The 11,860-nt window shown below is 38.8% G+C and overlaps 1 protein-coding gene across 2 annotated transcripts; it reads left to right on the top strand.

The window, feature by feature from the left end:
* Positions 1–289: 289 nt before the first annotated feature.
* LOC106888978 (probable ATP-dependent RNA helicase DDX59) lies at positions 290–11,386 on the top strand. Of its 2 annotated transcripts, XM_014943608.1 has the most exons (9): positions 290–442; positions 933–1,762; positions 2,840–3,007; positions 3,640–3,729; positions 4,301–4,552; positions 5,641–5,793; positions 6,329–6,457; positions 8,921–9,180; positions 10,577–11,386. In XM_014943608.1, exons 2-9 carry the CDS (start codon positions 944–946, stop codon positions 10,626–10,628), a joined length of 1,923 nt encoding a protein of 640 aa, XP_014799094.1. In that variant the 5' UTR covers positions 290–442; positions 933–943; the 3' UTR covers positions 10,629–11,386. The 2 variants fall into 2 exon arrangements, with proteins under 2 accessions (XP_014799094.1, XP_014799095.1); XM_014943609.1 differs by lacking the exon at positions 10,577–11,386 and having other exon boundaries at positions 291–442; positions 8,921–9,264.
* The last annotated feature ends 474 nt before the right edge of the window (positions 11,387–11,860 follow it).

Genomic DNA, 11,860 nt, shown 5'->3' with positions numbered 1-11,860 from the left:
CTGGCGCTGCAGAACCGCTCCGAATTGCTTTGAGTTATGCGGGGGGGGGGGTGGAAATAGGTATCTGTAAACCCAGAGATAGCTTTGTGTGTTTCTAGAAAGCTGATGTAAAGAGAAATTGACAGAGACTGGTATGCACAGTCCGATTGATTCCGAATAAAATTGCGTGTGTACTTTGTTTACCCGTTGTACCAGAGCAAGCAATTGGTGAGAACATCTGGCGCTTTCAGAGTCAACTGGAAGTTTCAGAGTATGAAAGTTACAGTTATTTAAGGTCACTGAATTTGGCTTCCTTGTATTACAGTAGAGACTTGTCAAATTGATCATGTAGGTCATTGCTGCTGCTTTGGCACCTTGAGCAAACGGAGCTGGACTCAATAGATCTACAGCCTTTTTAAATTGGAGTAGACTTTGAAAAGGACAACAAAAGGAGTAGTTTTGGGTGGGTCCTGTGCTAAATTTCACACCCTTTTCAAAATGGATAATTTTCTTTGGATGTTTGGATGATTATGTTTTTTCATAGCTTAGAACAACGCATGTTTTGCTTCTATATCTCATCTTAGAAACAACTATATTCTCTAAGGTTTTAAATATCACTGACTCCCAAAATGGGGAAATTCCCCGACAGATAGTGAAAATCAAAGCTTTTGTGTATCTACAAGTGTCTAATACTTAAAACTAACTGTAGGTAGATCTCTATTTTTCCATGCTTCCACTGTTATTTTCAGGTATAGCTTTATAATGTGTCAACATTAAGACCAAGATCACTGTTAAACAAGGCAGTTTCTAGATCTGTTCAGGGATTGAAAGTTGGTTTCTAGGTTCACAAATATATTTTGCAAATATATATTTATTTTTTTTTGTGGTAAACAGTAAAAAATACCTTTCTCAATGGCAGTAGTTTCTAACAACTGTAATAATTTTCTTTCTAGTGTACTGAAGCATGTTTTTACCAAGATCTGTTAAAGTCAAGAGGACTGCTGAAGACGACAAAAGCTTTACCGCTAAGAAAAATAAATTGTCTTCTGGAGGAGCTTTGCTAGAGGAGACCACCACGTTCCAAGACTGTAAGCCAGTTAGAACAGAAACTTCTGCTTCAGGATGCAATTTGAATGAAGTTGTACAAGAACACACAGAACCTGTAGCTGGAGATCTTGGTGTTGCTAATGCAACTTTGGGAAAGGACAACCAAAATACTGATGAAGATAGCTCTTCGGAAGAACCCATAAAATCCTTCAGCAAATCCCAGCGCTGGCCAGAACCTGGAGAACCTGTGTGTGTTGTGTGTGGTCGCTATGGGGAATATATCTGCGATAAAACAGATGAAGATGTTTGTAGCTTGGAGTGTAAAGCCAAACACCTTCTACAGTCTGAAGAAAAGGAAAAAAAGCTAAAATCTGATCAACTCACAAAAGCAGACTCTCAAGCAGAAGTTCACCTACTTAATACACCTTATTTCTACAAAGATCATTCCTTTATATTAGGCTTACGAGATGAGCAGGTTGAGAACCTTAAACTGCAGCTGGGTATTGCTGTCCAGGGCCAGCAAGTTCCAAGACCTATTGTAGAATTTGAACACTGTGGTTTTCCTGAAACTTTAAACCATAATTTAAAGAATTCTGGCTATGAAGTCCCAACTCCCATCCAAATGCAAATGATCCCTGTTGGACTATTAGGAAGGGATATTTTGGCTAGCGCAGACACGGGCTCCGGAAAAACAGCAGCCTTCCTACTCCCTGTTATTATGAAGGTGTTGAAAGAGGTAATGAAACTTTGTGTGTTCAGAGAAAGTGGCCTGCAGCTTTGTCTCTTGGATTCCCAATGTAATTGAGAATGTAACTGCAGTAGTTTTTATTGACATTCAGTGATTTATTTTACTTTTGAATGATGGAGTGTTGGTTCTTGGAGGGGAGGGGGTTGCTAATTGTTTTTAATGACTGAATGTTTTTCACTTTGGTCAGGAGATAAAATAACTCTATTAATACTACCTAGTATACAGTTTCTCCTTTTAAAGAAAGGTAGTTAAATTCTGTCACAAACTTTGACTTAAAATAGAAAGTGAAAATAATTCCAGGCGCTCTGCAAGTAGTTGTTCCTATGTCTTGATATGATATATATCTTGATATCTCCTTCAGATGGCTGAAGGAGATTTCTTGGCATTTGCATAATTTCACAGCATAAATTCTGTTGGAATATGTTCAGCTGACCATCAAATAGCTACAGGATTTTGGGGTTATATAATTTCTGAAATACTCAGTTATACCGTCTTCTCTTTGATACTGGGGGAAAAAGCAATTAAGAAAACTTTTGCTTTGGTACGGGTATCAATGTATGATGGGAAGTAATGGCAAATAGTATTCTGTACCTTGTGTGTGCTTCAGTAGTGTTTTTTTGCTTTAATGATTTTATTCAAAAAGACTGTAAGAATATATTTGAAAATTCTGGACCTGATTCTAGTTGATGTTTTGGACTATTTAGATGCCTTTAAATATATACACACAGGTGTGTGTATATATAATTGTTTTTCAACTAAACAATTTTTAAATATATACACACAGGTGTGTGTATATAATTGTTTTTCAACTAAACAAAGTTTAAGTACCTCTTTTAATTTCTAAAGTACTATAGCATTAGGTTTAACAGTGGAAGCATTATATCGGAGCATTTAAGAACAGGAGTATTACACTTCAGTAGCTCCTCTCTGATTATCATTAAAGTTTGCAAGACAGTTATGTGCTTATAATAACATGCACATAATTGGAGCCTCTCTTAGATAGAAAGCTTTAATCTAAATAATAAAGCGGTTCCATGTTCAACAGATTTCTTCCCCTCTTTTCAGACAGAAACTCCATCTGCCCTTATTTTGGCACCAACACGGGAGTTAGCAATTCAGATAGAGAGACAAGCTAAAGAACTGATGGCTGGTTTACCAAACATGAGAACAGTTCTCCTGGTAGGAGGTTTACCGCTGCCACCACAGCTTCACCGGCTCAAGCAAAGTGTTAAGGTAAGGACTATAGCATAGAAAGATCCTGTGGAGAGTTATGTTTTCATGACATTCACAGAAAATAAAAATGTTACTGTTGACATGACACACAAAGATATGTTTTTCCTAAGTCTAAACTGCTAAAGTAATTGTTAGCTATTGAAAATTTTATTGTAATATGTTTTTTGGTAAAGTAATTGTTAGCTATTGAAAATTTTATGGTAATATGTTCTTTGGTTTTTTTTTTTTTTTACATTTTGATATCTGATTAAACATAATAGCTTTTTTTTTTTTGTTTTGAAAAATTTTCTTGCATAATATTGCTGCTTTCAAGACTGAAATATGCCGTTTTATTAGACAAGGAATTGCAATTTACAGGAATAATAGTTTGTTTTTAATGCAGATTGCATTGCTTGTATTAAGACAATAACTCTAATTCCATTAGAGTTCTAAAAAGTCCATTTCCTTTGGAGGCTTCATAATTTTTTAAGTTATCTATAAAAGTTTTAAGATTTATTTGAACTTAAGTAATCTCACTAATTAGTGCCCTTCTCACGCATGTGCTGTTAACTTTACAGTTTTTCTCGAAGTCATCTGTCCTTTCATGGAATTTCTAACTTCTGTTTTGTTTGTTTGTGTGTTTCTTTTGTTAGGTTATAATAGCAACACCTGGAAGACTTCTTGAGATTTTAAAGCAAAGTTCTGTTCAACTACGTGGCATAAAAATTGTAGTGGTGGATGAAGTAAGTATTTATTGGGGCTGTATTGCCTATACAGAGAGGTCCTTGAAGAGCCAGAGTCAAACTGATTAAACATAGAGTGTTCATTATAATGATAAAATGTATTTCTTAAGAGTGAAGAGCCAGAGTCAAACTGATTAAACATACAGACTGTTCATTATATTGATACAATGTATTTCTTAAGAGAAAAAAAATCTTTTTTTTTTAACACAATTTGAAATGTGTTTGAACAATGTAAGAAAAATATTTTTTTTTTTTTTTTAACACGATTTGAAATGTGTTTGAACAGTGTGTGTTCTACTGGCTATGAAAGACTTAGATACCTAATGGGATAATACTGCTAGACCAGTGTGAACCATTTGTTTTTAATTTTCTCACTTAGTCATCATAATACTGCTAGACCAGTGTGAACCATTTTTTTGTAATTTTCTCACTTAGCTTTCATCGTGACTGAAAATACTCCTGCATTTGGATTACATGCCAGTCATACATACTATAGTTCTTCTGGCAATTCGAATTCAGGAGTCTCCTGTTTATGGAAAAATATGGTACAAATCTAATACTTTTCTCTTAGGTGGATACCATGTTAAAAATGGGTTTCCAGCAGCAAGTGTTGGATATTTTAGAAGATGTGTCTCATGATCATCAGACCATACTGGTATCAGCCACGATTCCAGTGGGCATCGAACATTTTGCAAATCAGCTTCTGCACAATTTTGTAAGAATAACAATTGGAGAGAAGAATCTGCCGTGTTCCAATGTTCGCCAAATTATCTTGTGGGTAGAAGAACCATCTAAAAAGAAAAAGCTCTTTGAAATACTTAATGTAAGTGTAATATTTTTCTCATAAGAACAATTTATAAAATTATTCATGTCTTTACACATCCCTGTCAGGTTCTCATCGTTAATTCTAATCTGTATGTAGTAAAGAGGTGGAGTGAGGTTAAGCATATAACTGCACTAACTAGTTCTGTAGTTCTGCACTGTAGGAGCTTTAAGGGGAGTTTCAGGGACTACTCCATCCCGATCACTCATACCTCCTCCTGTGCAGCAGCAAACTAGATTTCTGTGTTGTGTCTTTACACATCCCTGTCAGGTTCTCATCTTTAATTCTAATCTGTACATAGTAAAGAGGTGGAGCGAGGTTAAGCATATAACTGCACTAACTAGTTCTGTAGTTCTGCACTGTAGGAGCTTTAAGGGGAGTTTCAGGGACTACTCCATCCCGATCACTCACACTTCCTTCTGTGCAGCAGCAAACTAGATTTCTGTGTTGGGATCCAAATTAAAAATTGCAATTTTGATTTTTTTTTTGTAATCTGCAGTATAGAATCCCAAAGATTTGTACTGGTTATCAGTGGTAAAGGAACAGGACTGTCATCTTAAACTTCTATAGCTGCTTTATGGCCTGGGAGCGGTTTGTCATTTTAAAAGTCATTAAAGCAACTGGTGAGAAAGCAAATTTAGATTTTTCTTTGTTTTTCTTTATACGAATAATAGTATATATCTTTTATGAGTACTTTGGGGGCGAATTTTGGAGCATTGTCTGAGCTTATCCAAGAAGTAAATAAGAATCTTTAACTGAACCTCAGAATTTAAAGAAATCCAGAATTATTTTGTAACATTTAAGGAAACAGAAAGCTTCTGACTTCTAAAAAATGCATGTATTGATATAAACTTGGGTTCTGAGTCTACAAATCATTATATATTTATGATGTACAGATTGGTGTAGTTTTCTGGCTTGTTCCTTCCTTGTTCCATGGTATCTTATTCCTTCTTATCTTGAACATTTAGTCATCTGAAAGTGTTGTTAATTTTAAGAGATAACGAGCAGAAGAAATTGGATCCCAAGATGCTGCTGATGAGCAGCAAACTGTTATAATACCTCCTTACATAAACTGTTTAATTTTGCAGGATAAGAAACTCTTCAAGCCTCCAGTGTTGGTATTTGTGGACTGTAAGCTAGGAGCAGATCTCTTGAGTGATGCTGTTCATAAGATTACAGGATTGCAATGTACAGCTATGCATTCTGAAAAGTCTCAGGTGGAAAGAACAGACATATTACAGGTTTGTGTCTCCTAAAGTTATGGGCATTTTGATAGATTTAAAATAGCCAATTTTTTTTCAAAGTCTCAGGTGGAAAGAACAGACATATTACAGGTTTGTGTCTCCTAAAGTTATGGGCATTTTGATAGATTTTAAATGGCCAATTTTTTTTTCAAAGGTGGCTTAATATGAATGAGTTAAGTCATAATTTACTGCTTCTGTGCAGTAAAACCTGGAGTAGTGCCGGGGAAGAGGAGAGACAGATGGGACCAAGCAAAACTGTAGATAATCCATTTTAAATGCAGATAAATACTGGCGACTATTTCCTAGATTATTTGCTTTGAAATAGGAATTTAAGTATGCATTTAACTTTAATTGAGGGGTTTTTTAATGTTAAAATTGTGGCTTTGAGCTCTCCTTAATTAGCTCTGTGAATTATATTCCTATTTAAATCAAGGGGGACCATTCTCTCTTCTGTAATAGAAAAATCCCACTGGGTGTGTTTTTACACTGTATAACTAACCCTAACCTTTTTTATTTATTTCTCCCTTACCAGGGATTACTTCAAGAGAAGTATGAAGTTATAGTAAGTACTGGAGTCCTTGGACGAGGCCTTGACCTCGTCAATGTCAAACTGGTAGTAAATTTCGATATGCCTTCAAGTATGGATGAATATGTACATCAGGTAAAGAAATAAAATGCTTAAGCATTATTTGAAAAGTATACTGAAATATGACATCCAGTTATGGACATTTAAATTTAAATGTAAATATAAAGATTATTTTCCTCTTCAGAATAATGTTTTTTATAGGAAAAGAAGGTAGGTACTGAAGATCTCTTCCATAAATTACTAAAAATCTAAACCAGTGTTTTTATTTTACTAGTTTGCAGTATTATTATTCCTGTTTTGTACTGTCTTGTATTATTTTGTGTCTATAGAAAGTTTACCATGTTTTTACTATCTGTGTGAAGAAAGGCCGAATGCCTCTCTTCCTTTCATTGCACTCGCCTTACTGCAGTATCTTCTCTGATTTTTTTAATATGTTTTTTATTCCTGAGGATTTCTGACATTAAAAAAGATGGTGTGTTGCATGTGTATGTGCATTTATGTATGTGTACATGCCCCCCAACCCTAGTTTGGCTACCAGATCAAGAGAACTAGTAATTAGCCTTTTTGGCACTTGTGAAGGCACAGTACTCTACTGCTGTGTCCAGTTTTGAGATCATCGCTACAAGAAAGGCCAACAAACTGCGGAGAGTTCAGACACAGTCAGGGGGCTGGCTCATGTGACACATGAAGAGAGGCAGAGGGAACTGGGCTTGTTTGATCTGGAGTAGAGATTTAATTGGCTTCTGTTTGGTAATGGGCAGTTATAGGGGGGACAGAGCCAGACTCTTCTTGGAGATGCACAATGAAAGGACGAGAGCCAACAGTCACAATTTGCTGCAAGGGGAGTTCTGACCTGATAACAGGCAAAAATACTTTTCACAGTGAGAGTAACTGGACAGTGGAACGGGCTGCCCAGAAAGGTGGTGAGGCTTTTGTGCTTGGAGGCACTTGAGACTCCACAGGACAAGGGTCTGGGTGAAGTGGTCTTTGAAGTTAGCCCTGCTCTCACCTGGTGGGAAGGACCTCTGGAAGTCATCCATTCTCATGAACTCCCGAAGTAATCTGTGTTACCAACTGCAGTACACCTCTCTGGTTTTTAATTATTTTTCTGCTAAAGTTTCAAGCAAGTAGTAAATAGATAAAAATAGTCTTTCATAGCATCAAAACTGTTAGTATTAATATACTATCTCTTCCTAAATAGAGCGGCTTTGTATATTCTTTCCTAATTTGTTCAAGCACATTAGATAATATTGAGAATAGTATCTCCTCTGATTGTTTTAATATTTTTTATTCTTGAGGATTTCTGACATTAAAAAAGATGGTGTGTGGGTTGCATGTGTATGTGCATTTATGTATTTGTACATGCCCCCCAACCCTAGTTTGGCTACCAGATCAAGAGAACTAGTAATTAGCCTTTTTGGCACTTGTGAAGCCACAGTACTCTACTGCTGTGTCCGGTTTTGAGATCATTGCTACGAGAAAGGCCAACAAACTGCAGAGAGTTCAGACAAAGTCAGGGGGCTGGCTCATGTGACACATGAAGAGAGGCAGAGGGAACTGGGCTTGTTTGATCTGGAGTAGAGATTTAATTGCTGGCTTCTGTTTGGTAATGGGCAGTTATAGGGGGGACAGAGCCAGACTCTTCTTGGAGATGCACAATGAAAGGACGAGAGCCAACGGTCAAAATTTGCTGCAAGGGGAGTTCTGACCTGATAACAGGCAAAAATACTTTTCACAGTGAGAGTAGCTGGACAGTGGAACGGGCTGCCCAGAAAGGTGGTGAGGCTTTTGTGCTTGGAGGCACTTGAAACTCCACAGGACAAGGGTCTGGGCGAAGTGGTCTTTGAAGTTAACCCTGCTCTCACCTGGTGGGAAGGACCTCTGGAAGTCATCCATTCTCGTGAACTCCCAAAGTAATCTGTGTTACCAACTGCAGTACACCTCTCTGGTTTTTAATTATTTTTCTGCTAAAGTTTCAAGCAAATAGTAAATAGATAAAAATGGTCTTTCGTAGCATCAAAACTATTAGTATTAATATACTATCTCTTCCTAAATAGAGCGGCTTTGTATATTCTTTCCTAATTTGTTCAAGCACATTGGATAATATTGAGAAATAATTTTATGTTACTAGAACATTGCAGAGAAGGGGCTTTTTTTATAATGATGTGTGTACATATTGTGCTTGATACAAGATAACGGCATTGCTGTAATAAACATTTTAAAAAACATTTTGTTGGGACCAGATTTACTATAAGCCTTTGCCCATAGGCTGTATCATATATCTCAGTATCAGTATTGGACTTTTGGTATGTACCATAAGCCAGTAGTAATTTTAGATTGCATTTAAGCTAAAGCTTCAAATCTGCATATCCTAAATTCAGGAAGTTGATTATAACTTTGTGCTTACAGAATGAGATAAAGAGATTTGGCCTCGTCCCTTTGGTTAGCTGCTGTTTTATTACAGAAAATAAACTTTAAGGATATTTGAAGGATTTCCATTTAATATTGATAACTTAAAATGAGTTTTTGCTTTTTTAGGTTGGACGAGCAGGAAGGTTGGGTCACAGTGGAACTGCTATTACTTTTATCAATAACAACAGCAAGAAGCTTTTTTGGGATGTTGTGAAGAGAGTAGAACCGACGGGCACCATTCTTCCCCCACAGCTGCTTAATTCCCCATATCTTCATGACCAAAAGAGAAGGGAACAACAGAGACTTAAACAATTACAGAATAGCCTTGTAACAGGAGATAATATTATGGACGTTATTAGAAAACATGACAAAAATAATTCTCAGAGGTAATAAAGATATATTTACAATTGTCTTCTGTAATTATAATGAAAGTGTGATTAAAAACCCCTATGGAATTATGATGTCTTGTATATTGCCTTTTTCAAAGAAGTTTCTGTGTTCAGTTTTTTAAAGAGTCTCATTTTTATCTCCTCTTTATTTTGAAATACAGACTATTTTGTGTTTGAATTACAGTAGTGCCTAGTCATAACACTCTATGTAACCCTTTTTCAGAACCAGTAGTCTTTGGTCTCGCAACATAAACTGAGAAGATACTCTTTATTTTGTTTTAATATTTCTGAATGATCATTTCAGACTTCTCGTGATACACACCCTCCTGGTGATCTTTATGCCATTATCTTGAGATTAGATCTCTGCAAAGGACACCCTCACCCCTAAAAAAAATATTGGTGGCAGATTAGTCTCTGAAAACAAGCCTCAATCATTTCACACTTCTCGTGATACACACCCTCCTGGTGATCTTTATGCCATTATCTTGAGATTAGATCTCTGCAAAGGACACCCTCACCCCTTAAAAAATATTGGTGGCAGTTAAGTCTCTGAAAACAAGCCTCAGTATTTTCCTGTTTATGTAAGAGCTTCCACAGGGAATGTTTCCAGGAATCCTCAGTGTCCTCTCTGGGGGATTCTTGTGCTTGTTTTAATATTTCTGAATGATCATTTCACACTTCTCGTGATACACACCCTCCTGGTGATCTTTATGCCATTATCTTGAGATTAGATCTCTGCAAAGGACACCCTCACCCCTTAAAAAATATTGGTGGCAGATAAGTCTCTGAAAACAAGCCTCAGTACTCTAGTGAACTTGTATATGCAAGTTTTGTTTGCAAACAGTAATGAGAGTTCAGTTTCTCCTGTATTGCCCGTGGACCAATTAGAAGTCCTGCTGGGTGGCAGATAAGTCTCTGAAAACAAGCCTCAGTATTTTCCTGTTTATGTAAGAGCTTCCACAGGGAATGTTTCCAGGAATCCTCAGTGTCCTCTCTGGGGGATTCTTGTGCACTTGTATATGCAAGTTTTGTTTGCAAACAGTACTGAGAGTTCAGTTTCTCCTGTATTGCCTGTGGACCAATTAAAAGTCCTGCTCAAGCACTTTGCATTAGCAGAAATACTAGTATTAATACAGCTTCATTGTGAAGAAATAGGATAAACCATGTAAGCTAAATAAGAAATTTGTGTTCTTATTTAATGAAACATTATAGTTAATGTCTAACTGGTCATATTTACCACTCATTTATGCATAACTTGACATGCTCTGACAGCAGATAGTGTGTCATTTTTTTTCAGGAAATGAGACCAAAACTGTATTAAGATAGTGTTGTACAGTTTACCATCCAAAGTCTGAGAGAGGTCATAACCAATATATTATTTTTTTTTTCCTAGACTGAGGCTTGAGAAATTAAGTTTCATCATCAGACCTTTCATGCTGCTGTGATGATGCATCATCCCTTTTTGGCAGGCTGAGATGTCCCGGGTCATGTCACACGTGCACTGTATGTCTGTTCTTTGGCCAAAGGACAGCAATATGGTAGACTGACTCGGGTAGTGAACTTAATTAGTTCTTAAAAGCTTTCCCCAACTAGAACAAAAAAGAGCAGGCCTTACCTGCCCCAGGGCAGGTGACCTAAGCGTGGCGCTGGTGACAGGGGTTCCTGAACAGTAACAGATTTATATAGTTATTAATGACAAACTCCTACTATGAATTCTGATAAGCTGAAATACGATGTTTATTATGATTTCTACTATTTTATGTGCACTGTTGCTACTACTTCAACATAATCTCACATGGGGAAAAACTCGGGTTTTTAGCACCCCCCCAGCCCTCCCCCGTGCTCTGGCTTTTGTCTCCCTCTGCTGGAATTTTTTTAAGCTTTTTCCCATTAACTCAGTCGTGCGGTATGTCATAAATGCCAGATCTTTTATAAAACGTATTTCTCCTTCAGCAAGCGGCCAGCTTGTGTGTTTCTTGCGGAGATGGCAGGAAGCGGTGCTCGATGGCCTTCCTCATCCCGCACCCTCCAAACTTTCCAGCCATCCCCGCGTTTCTGACAGGTGAGCCGGCACAGCCCCGCCCTCGGCCTGCAGCTCGCTCGCTGCCCGTGCCCGCCACCCGCCGGCTGGGGCGGGGCCGTGCCGCCCGTTCCAGGGGCAACCGACCACCACGGGCTCCCGGCCCCGCCCCCTTGTGGCTGCTGCTGGGAGCCAATCCGCGCGGGCCCGGGCGCATTCAAACCGGGCAGGGAGGAGGCGCGAGCGGTGTCGCGAGCGGCGTCGCGAGCGGCGTCTCGAGCGGCGGGTGAGGAGGGGCCACCCTGAGGTGAGGTGAGGGATGGAACGCCCGGCCCGGGGTGGGTGTCCCTGGGGCTATCCCGTGGGATGGCGGGCCGTTGTTTCGGGAGCCGCGGAGCTTGGTGGGGAGCGTGGGGTGGAGGGCGCTGCCCAGCGGGATGGAGGACGTTGCCCGGCGGAGTCCCCTCAGACTCGGTCGGCCGTCGCCTCGCTAGGCCCCCCCGGCGGGGCTGAGGGGCGCCTTCAGCGGGGCAGTGGTAAAATAGATCTGTGGCGGTGCCGAGGGTCTTGTAGAGTTTCGCCTGAAGAGGGTGGGTTTGCTGAAAGATAGTAAAGGTAACCGTTTCTCCTATGCTCTCACCCGGCTTTGAGCGCTTG

This window comes from Calidris pugnax, unplaced genomic scaffold (assembly GCF_001431845.1).
Source record: "Calidris pugnax isolate Ruff unplaced genomic scaffold, ASM143184v1 scaffold63, whole genome shotgun sequence".
NCBI lineage: Eukaryota > Metazoa > Chordata > Aves > Charadriiformes > Scolopacidae > Calidris > Calidris pugnax.
The sequence above is the reverse complement of the archived record's forward strand: the minus strand, read 5'-3'. Positions and strand labels throughout refer to the sequence as shown.

What these genes read in the sequence shown, in the direction of transcription:
- LOC106888978 (XM_014943608.1), top strand. Translation starts at nt 944, where the DNA reads ATGTTTTTACCAAGATCTGTTAAAGTCAAGAGGACTGCTGAAGACGAC. An exon ending in GGCTCAAGCAAAGTGTTAAG is followed by an intron (nt 3,008 to 3,639) that starts GTAAGGACTATA and finishes TTCTTTTGTTAG; the next exon opens with GTTATAATAGCAACACCTGG. An exon ending in AAAGAACAGACATATTACAG is followed by an intron (nt 5,794 to 6,328) that starts GTTTGTGTCTCC and finishes CTCCCTTACCAG; the next exon opens with GGATTACTTCAAGAGAAGTA.